The 16,529-nt window shown below is 36.5% G+C and overlaps 2 protein-coding genes across 5 annotated transcripts; both read left to right on the forward strand.

The window, feature by feature from the left end:
* Positions 1-352: 352 nt before the first annotated feature.
* LOC114747503 (TSL-kinase interacting protein 1) lies at positions 353-6,770 on the forward strand. Of its 4 annotated transcripts, none has more exons than XM_028935841.1 (14): positions 353-477; positions 1,557-1,751; positions 1,866-1,951; positions 2,042-2,089; positions 2,223-2,332; positions 2,469-2,553; positions 2,645-2,924; positions 3,120-3,257; positions 3,346-3,494; positions 3,586-3,824; positions 4,349-4,703; positions 5,112-5,525; positions 5,602-5,730; positions 6,073-6,770. In XM_028935841.1, exons 2-14 carry the CDS (start codon positions 1,628-1,630, stop codon positions 6,235-6,237), a joined length of 2,322 nt encoding a protein of 773 aa, XP_028791674.1. In that variant the 5' UTR covers positions 353-477; positions 1,557-1,627; the 3' UTR covers positions 6,238-6,770. The 4 variants fall into 4 exon arrangements, with proteins under 4 accessions (XP_028791674.1, XP_028791676.1, XP_028791675.1 ...); XM_028935843.1 differs by having other exon boundaries at positions 5,605-5,730; XM_028935842.1 differs by having other exon boundaries at positions 3,123-3,257.
* Positions 6,771-13,594: 6,824 nt separating this feature from the next.
* On the forward strand, positions 13,595-15,341 carry LOC114747502 (squamosa promoter-binding-like protein 13A). The gene is made up of 3 exons (XM_028935840.1): positions 13,595-14,221; positions 14,616-14,752; positions 14,839-15,341. The coding sequence occupies exons 1-3, from the start codon at positions 13,758-13,760 to the stop codon at positions 15,339-15,341; spliced, it is 1,104 nt and encodes a 367-aa protein (XP_028791673.1). The 5' UTR covers positions 13,595-13,757.
* The last annotated feature ends 1,188 nt before the right edge of the window (positions 15,342-16,529 follow it).

Here is a 16,529-nt window from a genome sequence, read left to right on the forward strand (position 1 = left end):
ATCTTCAAAGGAGAATGCAATGACATTATCAGTAACAATTAATAAATTAATCAAAAGACAGAGTGTTTAGATTTCTTTATTAGCAAACCAATGTGCTTAGGGAAAGTAAGCCTAAACAATTTTCACCCTCTAATTATTATATTTATTCATGTGCCAAAGCTTAAAGCAAATATGGTACCCTATTGTTCAAAGTTATCATCCACTCCAGTTGTAGCCTGGTGAAAAATAAAGTATGTGGTACTATTTATTCATTATTACACCTTTTCAAGTGCCCCCCAAAAAAAAAAATCCATTGTTTTTTTTCACGGACAATAATCTATTATCTGTTATTTTCCTGTATTTTTCTGAAAAAAAAAAGTAAATCCATTTCTTTGTTCTTCAACTGTAGACGTCTGTCGGAAGATTGCCTCCGATCTTGACTGCTTGCCTAACATCTGAAGTTCGCGACCTTCGCTCCAAGAATTTGCTCAATATCAGGTATTAGAGTTTTTGGGTTGTTGTTTTTATTACCTGGGATTGGAATAATTGGTTTTGTTATTTGAGTAATTCATTTTCGGCTGGTAACAAATTCCGCGTAAAATTAATTATAACCCCGACAAAACACAATATCGTGAGTGGCGGATCCACCGTTGTCAGCCCTCCGTGGCTGTTCTGGGGCAAATAGTGAAGAAAATGTTCGAACCCTAGGGCTTTTTTTAACTCCCAAAATCCGGTGAGATTGATTTGTTCAATCTGGCTATGAATTAGATTTGAATTTTTTCCTCCGCGTCATCTGTTCCCTGGGTAGTTGTTCTTGCTTTGTTTTAATTTGTAGTTTAATTTGGCTTTGAATCTGGTCGTGTAATCGTTTAAATACTGACGATTTTGATTTGGGAATATCTACAGATTGGGTTTAATTTAATTTTTACTAGTTTTTGCTTGGTATGTAATTGGCTATTATACTTCTGCCCTCTTCATTTTGATTACAAGCGACTTGTATGCATTGTATTGTATTGTTTTGCATTGGATTTTTTGTGCATGGGCATTCTGTTTATTAATCTTTTTTTATCATTAATATAGAAAATTCTCAGGGTATTTGTGATGTATGATCTTATAAATGACTTGGCTCGAGTTGTGGCAACGTATCTGGCAAAAAAAATTAGTAGGATACTAAATCAACTATGCATACTTCAAAGATTTCAATGGGCGAAAATCCCCCTACTCAGTGTAATATAGGTCCGCCTATGACTACGATCAATAGTGGCTCACCAGGGGAAAAATACAACCACTTCTGAAATAATGTTGAATTTCCCGACGAACTTCTAAAATGGTTCATTTTATTTAAGTTTCTGTATGTTTGCAATTATTGCCTGTGCATGCAAAGGAGCATGTGATACTTGTTCTCGGGTTTCAATTTTTTATGGCTGCAAATTAATTTGTGACCCTTCCAGTTGTGAGACGACTTGTCTTAACAATGGCCCTTTCAATTAATAAAAGCTGTGATTGTTTCTGCTGCTGCGCCGATTTTCCTTCCTGAGTTCTGATATCCTGATATCTCTCTCTCTTTATGTTCCCAGGCAGCTGAATCTGGGCTTGCGCTCTTTAGCATTGGTTAGCTCATTATAAAAGCATGAGCATATGCTAAAATATGCAGTCTACAGCGCAGATCTCTCTAGATTCTAATTATCACCTTCATCCAGAGACTGTCTCGATTCAAAATGGTGGTCCTGGAGTTTCCTCTTCCACAAATATTGTCTTGCCACAGCAACCAGGTCAGCTTTCATATTTGCACCTCGTTATTATTTTTCCCCAATCTAGAGGTTTTGATGCTTGTGATTGTTGAGACTTGAAGAATGAATTGGTCCATTCTTAACTATCATTTACAGCTCCTAAAAAGCCAACAAGGCAGTGGGCTGCTTGGACTCGTCAAGAAGAAGAAAGTTTCTTCACTGCATTACGACAAGTTGGCAAGGTACATATATTAATTGGTATATTCTTCATGCGATCAATTCATTTGTTGTAAAAGTTTTTGCTAATTACATCACATTATCTTTAAATGTAGAATTTTGAGAAGATCACTTGCCGTGTGCAAAGCAAAAACAAGGACCAGGTATCTATTACTTGGCATACCTCTCCCTTTTCCCATTTGATTTTCCCTAGCAAATTTTATTTGAAATTTATTTTCGATAATTTCTTAAAATGTTTTCCTTTTCCAATCCTTTGTTTTGGGTGCTGGATTGCAGGTCAGGCATTATTACTATAGGCTTGTAAGGCGGATGAATAAGCTTCTTGGACCAGAATTGTGTTTGGATGCCAAAAACTCTAAAGATACAAATGCTGCAATGCTTCGATGGTAAACTTAATGACACTCTGGCTGACTGTTTACCATATGGGCGCTTATTCGTCAGCAAGATGCAGAGCGCCCTATACTATCACTCAAAGCAGAATGATGGATGCTTTCTGCTTATTTTCTCTCATTTTTGTCGCAGGTGGTCATTATTAGAAAAGTATAGCTGCAAAGCCTCAAAGCTTCACCTGAAGCCTCGAAAATTCAAAATATTTGTAGAGGCCTTGGTCAGTAAAATATCTTTAACCATCTGAAGATATCATATTCTATATGTGTTTCAGTTTGTGTTTGAGCTGACTTATATATGTTGCCTTAAAGGAGCACCAACTCATGAAAGACCGGAAGAAGAATGTGCGTAGGAGACCTTTGCTGGGGGAAAATTACCCTCCTGCTGCCCCCAATACTGTTTCAAATCAAAGTAGAACCTTGGGAAACGATGCTCGAACTGTTAAACTGGTTCTTGTTGATAGTCAAAACATTCAAAGCCTTGGAACTTCAAAAGCATCATTGAAGCGCAATGTAAACATGGGTGTTAACCGAAGCAACACTAAGGGAGAGTCAACTGCCATGAAACCTTCAAGGCAACGAAAGAAACCAGGTGATTCTTTTTTGTGTTCCCCTTGTTTCTACTAACCTTCTTGATTTATCTGCTTTATACTATTTTTATACTCTTTTTGTCTTTCATATTAGCATTATTGATATCCAATAGAAAACATCCTCCATGAATGCTTCTTTTATTTTTTGTAATAAGGGATTTTGTATGGCCCTTGAGGCATGAGTGACCGATTGTTAGCAGGTATGACCACAGCAGCTGCATATAAAAAATGGGAGAAGGCTGCAATGGCTGGTGTTTCTTTAGTTGCAGATGCTGCAGAACATTTGGAGCGGGCTGCCACTGTCAAAGACTTTGAACATGACCAAGGGGCTCCAGGTAGCACTTTTACCTGTTACTTGCACCCTGAAGGACTTAAAACTTCAGAGATTTATAACTTCACACTGACTCTTCCATTTTATTGCAGTCGAAAAGTGTTCTGAACCTGTTGGCAGTGTTCTGCCCTCTTTGCCTACGCTTCCTCAAAATCATGTTGTTGATAACATACAGAATATTGTGAAGCTCAAGCTCCAGTTATTCCCAATTGATGATTGTACTCGAAGAGCCCTGGAAAGGGTGAGAACAACCTGCAAGCTTCCTACTATAGAATTTTAGATGGCTTCTTAAATGTTATATATATTTATTGTTCTCCAAAATTTCTTTACAGGATAATCACAATCCATACCTGGAGCTTACTCTTAGTACTCGAAAAAAGTTATCATCAGTAATAGATCATCTAAACCGTAAATGGGGTAATTCAAGCATAGCAGTTGGACAAATAATGCTCTTTCCTTATAATACTCAGAAAGAAAACTTGGCTAGTTATCAGAGATGGACACAAGAATCTACAGTTAGCGCAGGAGATGTATATGGAATGATTGGAAGCCCGCCCACATTCCGTTTGAGGTACCTCTTTAAATTTGAAGTGACTGAGCTGTAGCTTTTAAGACATTTAATGAATGTGATTATACTTATATAGTCATTTAGATGAAAAATACTTGTGAAAAATGGTTGTATATGTTTTCATCAAATGATTGTCTCTTAAAAATCATGCTGTTTTGTGTGTTTGACTATTGGGCAGAAGTGTGATTGTTGATGCGGTTGCAAGTCATGACAAAATAGTCAAAAAAGAAAGAAGAGAGATAAAATTAAGAAACATCACATAGACCTTGAATATTTTATTATTTCACTCATTTTAATTACTCTGAAGAAGAGTTTGAGACACAAAATTCTCATGCAGAAAGCCAGAAATTTTGACATAATCAAATTTGAAGGTTGATTTACAGTCGCATTTTATGTAGTACCCATACTTGTTTTTACCGAGAGAAGCCTATAAACTATGTATTGGTGAACCTATCACCGCAAACTTTCTCCTTACTAGATAGTAGATACTGATTAGATTGTGATTATGTCCACGTTTTTTTGTGAAGGTATGGATGGTTTTCCCATGCTGAACTTGGACCTTCGAATAATCAAGTGCCTGTTGCATTCAACTGTATGCCTGGGCAATCCAACACTGAAACGGTCAGTGTGGAGGGTCACATTGTGGATCCTTCTCTCCCTACGACATCAAGTAATTATCACCAGGATCTTTGTGAAGATCGAGGGACGTCTGCAACCAAGAATCTTGCTCCTACCACTACTTCAACTGATTTGCCTAATGCAAGAGATGACAATGTTTCCCTAAATCCAGGCATTAGGGAGTCTGGTGATGCTACACTCATTGTTTCATCACGAGGAGTAGATGCTGGGGATGAAATTATGACAAAACAAGCGGATGAAATGGTAGCCTCCCTTTCTCTTTCACTCAGATATGCTGGAGATTTTCTTCTTTTTGCATCACATGGCCTTGAAGTGGCACTTGTAGTTTATTCACACTAGGCTAGTGGCTCATACATATAATATATATGATTTAAAGTAAGAATTGTCAATCCATACGCTAGGAATGGGGCCACACATGGTAAGTTCTGCTACCTGATTTGAATATATGTTCAAGTCATGGATATCATTGGAGTCGTGAGATAATTTGTTGGCTCTGATGAAATGATATCTGTTAGAACATAGCTTCTCTCTTTTTTGTGACCTGCCCGTTAGGCCTTATTTTTGTTCGTGAAGTGGAAGATTATCTGTGATTGCTACCATCCAAATCTATATTGTCTTTCTGGTGATGTTTATCTTCCATTGTGTGTTCAGAATGAGTTGAGATTAAGCAGTGGAATGGGTTTCTCGGCTGGTGAATGGGCTGATAGCCTTACCAACATAAGTATAGGAGACCTACTTTCAGGGGCATCCGAGGATCTGGAAGATGTTAATCCAACTGGTGCTGAGAATTGTAATGGTCTTCTCCAAATTCCTTTTAGCGCTGATTCTTTTGATGCTGCTATTGCCGCTCACATATCTCGACATCAAGAAAAGATGGGACATCAACCAACTTTGGCATCACATATATCTTCCATCTGGGACGCTGAAGAAACATGTGATGCATTTTTGTTCAGAAAAGATCCTGTTTCCCGCGAAGCTGGTCCTTGTTTATCTCCCGCTATTTCTGCTGAATCCCACAAACAGGTTCCAGGAAGAAACTCCGATTGCTCTGAGCCTTTGATTCAGGTAGTACTCTATAGTTTTGGTAATCTACTGTTAAAAGTTTATTGGGAATTGATGTTAACTTCCCTGCTTTTTGCAGCAGTCACCTAAGAAAGAGAGGCCTGGGGATAATTTTGTTCATGCAGTCCCTATGGATGGTTTTGAATCCAAGGCGGATTTCCAGGAGCATTCAGCAAAAGATTTCAGCGGGTTAGCTGATATTTACTGGGTATGTTGCTCCTTCCTCCTCCTTTTTTTTTCCTTTTGGGTCAGAGGTCGGTGGTTCTTTTATACTCCAGTTTTACTGTGTCCGTGACCTTGTGCACCCTATTTGGTTCATATGCTGCGAGGCAATTTCAAGGAATAAGTTCACCTCGGCCAAGCGTTGCAAGTTTCTTATTCTCACAGTGTGAATTATTAATCAAATCAGTGGAATCTGGGCAGCTTTAAAGATTTGAACTAGTGATTTAAAAAGAAATTACTTGTATTTGATTTTTGAACCTTTTTTAGTGGCTATTTACACTTATTGGTGCATAATTCCAACTCCTCTTTTGTCTCTATCATGTTGCAGCCTGATTCATTGGGACCACTGGATATAGATATACCATCAACGAAGTACCATAGCCAAGATTTAATTTTAAGTGATAGTCTTGGTGGTTTGAGTCGCCTGATAGCCAGCAGCCTGGATGCATTCCAGAATTGCTCCTTTTTTGGGATTGACAAGAAGGAATCTTGATGAATGATTGAAGTTAGAGAAACTGCCGTCTTTCATATTTTAAAGTTGGAAATGGTGGTTGAGACTCGATCTGCTTGGATGTTATCAAGTATTATCCCTTTTGCGTCGTGGGCTTCGCTGGCAGAAGTTTGCTATAATTAACCCTTTCTCACTCTGACCGACACGAGGGGTTATGCTGAAGGACTGGTTGAAGCCACTGCAACACTTTTTTGTGCTGGAAATTCTTCCGTAATCAGGGTCCCTTCCCGTTTGTACATAGAAACGACCTCGGAGGGATTATACGGTACTTCTCTTTCGGAGCATATGTACATTGTACATTAAAAAGGAAATCGTGTGATCCATGTAGTTTCAAGCTGATGCACAGTAACTTGGATAGCTGATTTTGATTCACTTGTAATTATCATATGATTACTTTATAATCAGTGTTGGATTTAACCATTAACCCATAATGTGTGGGCGCATGCATGCGTGCAACCAAAATGTCATGACAACTTTACCTACTTCAAATATTTGATTCAATGAGTCATGAAAAAGTGTACATACAATGGATATATTGCTTCCGGTTTCTAATATAAAATCTAGTTGATTAATTTGAGAAAATTAATACTAAGTTTCTAAAATATTTATAGAGTAAAATACACCAATTATCTTTCTATTTTATCTCAATTACTGAAATCTCTTTTTTATTTTGAAAACGCATATAAACTTTCTTTACAGTTACAACATATGTTATACAAACCTTTCTCTTATATTTAAGATTTTATTTTCATTCACCCAAATCATTAGTTGACCATTATGTTTGACTTTAAATTTTTTTGACCAAAATTTCCCTTTTTAAATTAATAATTATTTAGACATTTATATTTTCCAAAAAATGTTTTTATGAAATCAAAAAATAATTATCTTTAAAATTTCTAATATGGTATAAAATTTATTAATTTTGATCCAAATCATAAGATTTTATAATTTTCATATTTTACTTTAAATTATAAAATCAGTTAAATTTTTAATCAAATCTTTTATGTTTGCCTTAACTGAATGAAATTGATGTAACTGTAAAACTATAATTTAGGAATTTATTAGAATGAGGAGTAAAATGATAAATAAATTTTATTTTGATATAAATTTCAGTTAAAAATAATATTGTTAAAATATTTCTAATAGTGTTAACTAATTGGACTAAACTTTATGTTTTTAAAATAGAGGGGAGGTCTGTGTAATTGATGTAAACCAAAAAGATAATCAGAATATTTTACTCATATTTATATTTATAATTTAAAATTGATATATAATCTAATAATACATATAAATATTTTAAAAAATTTTCTTGACAACAAGAAGGTGCCAGAGAACTAGATTAGGAAGGACATGTAACGAGCTGCAGGAGAAAACGAATCTCTTCCTTGGTAACTTATTGTGATTCCATAAAGCATGGGCGTCTATTTCTATTTCTAGAAGTAATTTCTTATCAATAGTCTTATAGTTTAGTATTGTGAATGCTCTTCAATAAAAGGTCATGACCATGTTCAATCCTGCTTGTAACTCTGAGACATTAATGCATGCCTTTTAATTCTAAAAAAATAAATTTAATTACTCGTATTCTTTGAGAAATTACTGTCCATCAACAAGATGCTCGTTGCGTTGCAACTGTTCAAACGTCATCTTACTTTAAAAATGAAAAAGTGTGTGAAAAATCAAATAATAGATTATCTGAAGACGTAGAAGTTACACATTATGATCATCACCTGTCAGGTTGGGACTAGAATCCCTTCAAATCCACCATAACTTGTGGCAGATCTCAGACAGACTGCAAATACAAGCAAAGCAATGCCAAAGACACCTAACATCACAATATAACTTCCTCCTTTAATCTTATTCCTCCTGTCTGCATCTGTCGCCACACAAACTGAGTCCTCTGCTCCCTTCGCTTTCGCCTCTTCTTCGCCGGACGCAAAAGGTGAAGACGATGACGACGAAGATGAATAACAAAACGACAATGATCTTATCGCTTGACCCATTTCAACTTCACCGTCCATGGCCTCAAAAAGTCGCCGGCCCTTCAACTTCCTTTCGTCTCCGGCGATCTCTGAGGTGCTGTCCTGAAGCTGAGACATGAGGTGTCTTGGAGAACGTTGAAGCAGTTGAATGGCTTTGACGGTTATACTTGAGTCTGGGCAACATCCACGCCTTGTTCTGGACTTAGATTGCTTATAGGCGTTCCAGTGTCGTTCCAAATCGTTGTAAAGCTCCTCCAGTTCCCCTGTTTCCTTTCCTTTTGCCTCCGTGCTTCTCATGGCGGCCTTTGCGTCTTCCTTCTCCTTCCTCACATCAAACAATGGCGTTTTTTTTTTTGGGAAAAAAAGAAACAGGTGGTTGGACTTGGAACTGGGAGGATGAAATAAAATCAGCGGGGGGTTCAATTATTTTTGAATGGGGTGAGATTATAGCGGGATTATATTATAACGAATTTCGTTATTTCCTTTTTCTTTGTAATTAAAAAAACAGAGAATAAATAGATTTTCTGCTAGTTGGTTTTGATCATCTAGATTTTTATCCAAGTTCTAATTTACAAATCAAATAAGCTATATAATCCTTATGATACAATGAACGAGAATGGAAGCAGAGATGGAGATAAGAAGGATAGAAATTTTTTTGACCCAAAGAAAAATCAGTTATTATTATTTTTAAATGAAATGAATAATTTTCATTGCAAAATACTGCCTCTAGTACTAATTATAAGAACTAGTTGATTAATTTAAGAAAATTAAAAAAATAAGTTAAGTTAGTTATTTGTAATAAATATGTGTTGTTTTTCCTAAAATATTATTGCTAATTAAATGTATTGGCTAGAACCACTATAATTCGAAGGACTATATTGGAAAAAAATATATAAATATGAGAGACAAAGTGGATTGGTATCTTATATTTAGGATTAAAATAAACTTCAAACGAAGTTTTATATTAAGGATGAGAGGTAGTAAGTTATACAAAGTCAAGTGAGTGATATACAAGCAGCAGGATTTACATGATTAAATTTAAAATGAAAAAACTTTTCAAATAATGCTTAAATATGTAACACGAATGAATGCTAGTTTAACCCATTTTCATGCATCAGTAAAAAGATACAAAATAATCAAATTTGTCATAAACATACAAGTAATTTTTACTTATTATCCTCATTAATTATACTAAGTTTTTGACATTATATGAATATCTATTCTCTTACTCTATCTTAATTAAATATGAACATTTACGAAAAAAGACATTTAATACTCTTTGAAATTAGCAAATGCTTCAAGGTCAAAGAAACTACCAAATGCTTCATAAAAATAATCAAAATCACCTCCTTGAGTGCGCTTTATAGCAAGGACACGAGGCAATAGTACTGTTAATGATCACTATAACTATCCCAAATTTTGGAAAAAGTAGTTCTCAGTTACAAAAGTAAGTAACTGAAAAATTGTAGCAAATCATTAAAAAAGTTTGTAAATAACATGTGATCAAATTTTAATTAGTGGACTTATAGTTTATCCATAGCTACACATGTTTAATATTTCATTAAATGGTAGTTATAACTAATACACATTACTAGTAAAGATATTTTAAAAAGACAGTACCTAATTATTACCAATAACTAATTTAACTAATTTTTTAATATACCTAAATGAGTCAAGTAGCTCTTATATTAAAAACAGGAGATAATATTACATCTGATCTTTAATATAAAAACTAGCTTGATATTCAATTTGGTTTTAAATATAAAACCTAATGTTATTTTGTCTCTTATATTTATCTTTTTTTTTAAAAAAATAATCTTGTAGTAGTTTCAGCTAATATATAGGATTAACAAAATTATTTAAAAAAAAGATAATATTTATTTTTGACCAACAATCAAGTTAACAAACTTTCTTGCTCTGTTTAAACGGAGATGGTATATTATTAATTTTGTGATGCGAAAGATGATGGCATCAAATCTTACGTTGATCAACCCTGTCATGAAAAAATCCAGGCCTTGGTTTCCGCCAAGGAGGGTGCTAAGGTGGCATTTTCTTTTCTAGTGAGGGGCAATATGACAAAAACATAACATATCCAAATTATGTTCGAGGACATGTGGATTGATTTCGGTGATTGTTGGGATTAGAGTTCTTGGCTTGTCACTTTGATGTGGTGAGTAATAAAATTAGTTTAATTATTTATAATAAATAAATATTATATATATTTTAAAATATTTTTATTAATCATATGCACTAAAATGACGAAAACTTCTTTGAATGCACAATTATCATCACAAATATTTAAGACAAAATAAATAACTGAGCTTTCAAGGATGGATATGTATTTGGGTGACTTAATGTTGATGGGATCGGTTCTTCTGTAGCAGAAGCACATACAATAACTGAACTCTGCGACACAACTAACGCAATCACACGAACCCACGCCTTCTGCGTGTGTTGATAATTGATGGACACATTAAATGAGAAATTATGGTTCAGTCCCCCCCACCCCAAAAAAACGAAAAGAAAAAAAACAGAGAAATGAGGACAAAGTTAATGGGCCATGTTTGCATGAGTTTGGGCTCGCGAGGAGCTGGCCATCAATTGTCATCGCAGAGTTGCAACCAAACGTCATGGGTATGATAAGGTGGGACCCACTATGCTGGTTCTGCTTCTGCCAGAGGGCAGGAAACAGTACCTACACAGTACACACACGCTCGTGAAAGACATGTTTGGGCGAGTTGGGAATTAAATGCAAATGAACGGCTGTAGGTGTGCCTATGTGACTCCCGTGGCGCGTCCCCAAGTCAAGTCAAGTCAACTGAACACGCATCCCTTGTGGCTTTGCTTAATGCAAAACTCTCAAATTTTGTAGCAGCCAATACAATAGTACAATAATTCCAGGACGCCCAGCGCTTCCCTTCAGCTCGGATATCAGCTCTAAAGTGCAACTTCTTAATTAACGATGGTGTCCAATTTAAGCCGAACAAACCTTTTTCATTTTAACACGTATTATCGTACTATTGTATTGGCTGCTATTAATATCATTATCATCACCATCATCATCAGAAGCACGCATATATTCTTTTTACATCGCGCGATTCAAAATTTCTCTTTAACGTTTGAAACTTCTTAATGACCTCGAATCATGTTATGTACGTTCTTTGCACTGGATTATATCGCTCACGAGGGATAAATAATTTGTTCAAAACATACTGTTTTTTAAATAAATTTAAACGAGAAATATGATGATATTTGAGATCAGGATGAGGTGGAATGCTGAAATATAGTGAAAGTGATTGATAGGAAGGAGGCGAGCAGTGGAAACAGACTGACAACAGCAATTACAGCTGCCACACTGACTTGCGGTTGTTGCCGATTTAAAGCCCTTGTCTCTCTTTTCCATGGCATCCCCTACTTTACCTTCCCTCCCTCCCTCCCTCTTTTTACCAATTCACCCCAAAATTGCTCCTTCATCTCATTTAAACCCCACAAAAACAACTCAATACGAAAAATAGAATAGTGATCGATCACGTTATTCCCACTTTTCACGTAAAAGGGTTTTTGGAATTATCCCATAAAAAAATAATGGCCAGCACAAGTAAAGGGAGAGAAAAAAAGTGACCAATACGCAAGCCACTTTGACTGTTTAAGCGTGAAAGTTGAGTTCCGCTAGTGTGAATGTAAATATGTCTTGAAGAAAGTCATCTCCAATTATGTCACCAGAAATAAAAAAGGTTATTTCTAATTAAGCCCAATTATGTTCAAACCTGACTTAATTAGATAATAATAGAGGGTTCTAAGAAATGATTTTTCTGCGGCATTAAGGGGATTGTACGCCACAAGCTATTGTTTAATGTCGTGAAAAAGACGATGGATAAAAGTTTAAGGTACGATCAATAAACAAAATGACATGCTTATGCTGAGATGTGAAGATCAGAAAGACACTTTAGAGTTTTGAGCATATTTGGAGGCATTGTTCACCACTGCTTTTTCTTTTTTTAAAATTGAGATAGGCAAAAGAAACAGGAAACATTGGAATTGGGATTGGAATCTGAATAAAAGTTGGTTTAAGCAAAGCAAAAAGAAAGTGAAGTGATCACATGATGGGTTTTGGTTGGGGGGGAAAAAACTATCTAACCTGGAGGCCTCTTCTTCTATTCAATTGTGGGTGAGTCTGCTCTGGCCCCACCATCACCCGTCATCATTATGCCTCCGCCTCCAGCCTTCCATTTTCAAATTTGGACCCCACGTCGCCCTTTATTTCTCTCTTTCTGTTTTTTTTTTTTGTGAAAATTAACAAGTTACTTCAATTTTTTTTTTGAACTAAAGATTACCTCAATTTTAAGTTGGATTTCTATAATTTATTTTGTTTGAATTGTAGTTTTATAATTTATTCTGCTAGGCATTTATTCTTGGATACACAGACTTGTTGTTTAACTCTCGGAATTGAGGTGGGGCCTGCAGATTATTTTCTTGAATTATTATAATATTCCCCTTAATTCTTTTTTTGAAAAAAAAAACGAAGGAAAGACATGCCATCAAATGTGAAACACAACGCCACATGGCTTGCCTTGAGCATCTCATTCTTGTACTTATTTTCCCTCATTTGTAAAAGTTGAAAGCAACCCTCACCACCCACCTCCTCTTGTCCTTATTAATTTATTATTATTATTTTGTGTATATCTGTCTATATTCTACATGCTTGCTTTCTCAGCCCTGTACATACTGGGAACAGCAGCCCCTATATATGGCATCCTATATAATATTCACTCTAACCATATAGTTCCGCTTCGATTGCTTCGTTATTCTCAACTCCTTTTTGCCCTTCCTTCCTCGTCTTCCTTTCTCACTATCCAGTTCTTCCCCTCTCTTTTACGTTATCCACTCTCTCTCTGCACAGACCCATTGCTGCATCTTCGTCTGCGACTGATAGGTGCGTTTTCCTTTTCTATTTTCCTTTTTTTTTTAAAAAAAATATCTGGATTCTCATCTCACGTCTCTTTTATTTGTTTATCCACTTCGTTTGGTACTTTAGTTTCCTTTTCCTGCAATTTTCTGCGGCTGCGCTCTTTCCTTCTTCCTATTGCTTTCAGTTCCATAGCTTTTCCTTGTTCGCTTCCCATTTTTTCACTCGTGACTCGTCTCCCTTCTGGATTCCCGCTTCCTCGGAACTCTACTTTTGTCGTTGCTATCCCATTCAGTCATTATTACTCCTTATAAATAACCATTTTTATACCCTCAAGTGTGCCTACTCGTGGGTGTATAGCTAGCTAGTTTTCCCATATATAATATATAAATATATATATATCTATACCTCTCCAGTTTAATTGACTTTGAATATCTGTTCGCCTGTAGTTATATAGATTTTCTTTTCTCTGCCGGTTTCTCGCTGTGATTGAGGGTTTGTTTCGGCCATCTGGACTGTAATCGAAGAGGCTGGTTTTTTACTGTTGTCTTGGATGCGACTGTGAAGCTTGGGATACCATCCAGGAGGTGAAGAAAAGAAAAAGGAAATAAATCTTGATGGATTGGAATTTGAAGGGTGGCTCGTGGGATATGACTGAATTAGATGGAGGAGGTTTACCCAACATAGAAACAACAACGGCTGATAACTATGACGGGTCAGGCCGATTTGGATTAGTGAACGGAAGTGGAGGCGAATTTTGCGTTGATTTGAAGCTGGGTCAGGTCGGCAATTCTGGAACTGAGTCTTCAGGGCCCAAGTGGAAAGTCGCCGCCGCTGCTGGCGGCGGCGGCGAAGGCGGAGTCCCCAGGACGGCAGCGTCGACTCCTTCAGGATCATCGAAGAGAGCTCGGGCAATTAACAACGGGATCCAAACGGCGTCGTGCCTTGTGGATGGGTGCAGTTCAGATCTCAGTAATTGTAGGGAGTACCATAGGCGTCACAAGGTGTGCGAGCTCCATTCCAAGGCTCCTGTGGTCACCATTGGTGGCCACAAGCAAAGGTTCTGCCAACAGTGTAGCAGGTCTGTGCTTTCTTCTTAATCACATCTATCCATATCTACGCTGCCTTCTCACTTACTCTTTGCCATCATTTCTTTAATCACAGACATTCAGAATTTGTGGTTGCCGAAAGAAATTAAAAGTAACCGAGTTCATAGCTTTCTTTTGCTTTGTTCCAGTTTTAGGCAAAATTCCCTAGCAACAAAAGAATCAAAGTACAAAGAACCTATTCTACTTCGATACTTTTTCCCAGATTACAGAATCAAAGTCCATCTAAAATATTTACAACATTCTTTATGCATGGAATCTCATAAAGGCGACTTGCCCGTATTATTACTGCTATCTATTTATGTATGTACTTCTATATATACTAAACCAATACAATAAACCGTTTTCTGGCGCATCTGGTCTGTGTAGGTTTCATTCACTGGAAGAATTTGATGAAGGGAAGAGAAGCTGCAGGAAGCGATTAGATGGGCACAACCGACGGAGAAGAAAGCCCCAGCCAGTGCCTCTCACCCGGTCTGCTACTTTATTCTCGAATTACCACCAAGGTTAGTATAACTTGCAGGATATTATCCTGTATTTGACTTGAAGTAGTTGGTTTTGTTTGATAGTGTCTGGTGATTTACATTTTCAGGGAGGCAGTTAATACCCTTATCATCGGGCTCAAATCTCTATCCTTCAAGTGCTATGGTGAACACTGGTTGGGACTGGGAATGGGATGCTAGGACGACGATGGTTCATCATAATAATAAACACCAGATATTTCTTGGGTCTTCTGAAAGCGCCAGAATTAAGCAGGAAGTGACGACATATCATGAGAAGCCATGTGCCGAAACTGCTTCTGGGTGCCACACAGTTCTGAGGACGACGGCGGTCAGGCCTGCAGGGTCTTTCTCATCGGCGGAGGAGTCTCCTCCTCCGCCTTGTGCTCTCTCTCTTCTGTCATCACCGCCGGCACCCACGTACCTGTCACAGTCTCTTGGCCCCACCACCCTCCATGAGCACGGCTTACAACAGGCCGTGGACACCACGCTTCTGGTGAGCAATGGGACTCAGCCTTCAATGTATAACTTGTTAGGGTCTGATGCATCCCAGGGGATCCATACTTCTCAATCACTTCCATTTCAGTGGGAATAAAATAGACGCCTCCTCGGAAGCACTACTTTACTTCCAAGTTTGAACCCACCCACTTACACTCGAAAACTCCTATTACATTTCATTTCAGAACAGTTTATGTTGATGAAGGCAAATATGGTTCCAATAACACTTTCCTTATTCACCAATATGATTGTATGAATTTTTCTTTTTTTTTTTGCTTTCCTTGCAAAAACCCTTTTCTGGGGCGATTTTTCCGGACGTTAGGACCTGGGGTTTATAATGTGGTAGGACTTGGACATCTTTGATAATGAGGACGACCAAGACTTGAGGGGGGTTGGGGACAGCTACGGAGGAAGTCAAATCTCCGTTTTACAAAACGAAGTTTACGAAAAGCACATGTTTAGGGGTGATGATTGGTAGCAGACGATTTCTGGATTCCACACCCACTTCCAACCTGAGTTTACAAACGCCAGTTTACAACAGCTTTTTTCTCGAAGAAAACTGATTTATAAATTAAAAAAAAAATATAAAGAGGCTTCAAGAAAGGGAAATTTGATAAAAAATCTTTTGTTTAAGAAGTTAAATTTAAGCGTGGGTAAATATGATATGAATGCAAATATTTTTTTTCCCAGTATTTCTTTTACTGTGTATAAAGATTTTTATATTGATAATTATTGCAAATCATTAATAATATGTTACAATGAAAAAATAGTTACATTCGTTATTATAGTTGCGTTTGTACAAATTTAGATTTTTGTAGCTAATTAAATTTTCAAATAGCAACTTTTAACCAAATCTCCCTTCAGCAAATTCAACTTCTACCATTTTAATTTGCGAAGGATGCAACCGGAATTCAATATATAAATTTGATTCATAATATGAATTTTTGAGAATTTTTATATTTAATTTTTTACTCAGAGCTTATGAGTAATTTTTCTTTTTATTGAATTTAGGTTTTATGCTTCCTTCATAATTTGGCTATCAATTACTATTACATACACACAAACACATCAATATTTCCCAATTGAACTAATTAAAAATTTAGGATGGATCATGAAATGGGCTTCGTAATTACGCTCAGTTGTTTTTAATTTTACTCATTTTATATTAACTGTGAGCATTTGGCAATGCCTACTATTTTTCGTTAGCAGCAGTAAATTCGAAGGGGGAAAATAACAAAGAAGTCTCAGGTAAAAATTTGATCAGTAATAGGTCCCAGCCTGTGAC

The sequence above is a fragment of the Neltuma alba genome, unplaced genomic scaffold, assembly GCF_004799145.2.
Source record: "Neltuma alba isolate B1F8T4 unplaced genomic scaffold, ASM479914v2 tig00005344_pilon, whole genome shotgun sequence".
NCBI classification, from domain to species: Eukaryota; Viridiplantae; Streptophyta; class Magnoliopsida; order Fabales; family Fabaceae; genus Neltuma; species Neltuma alba.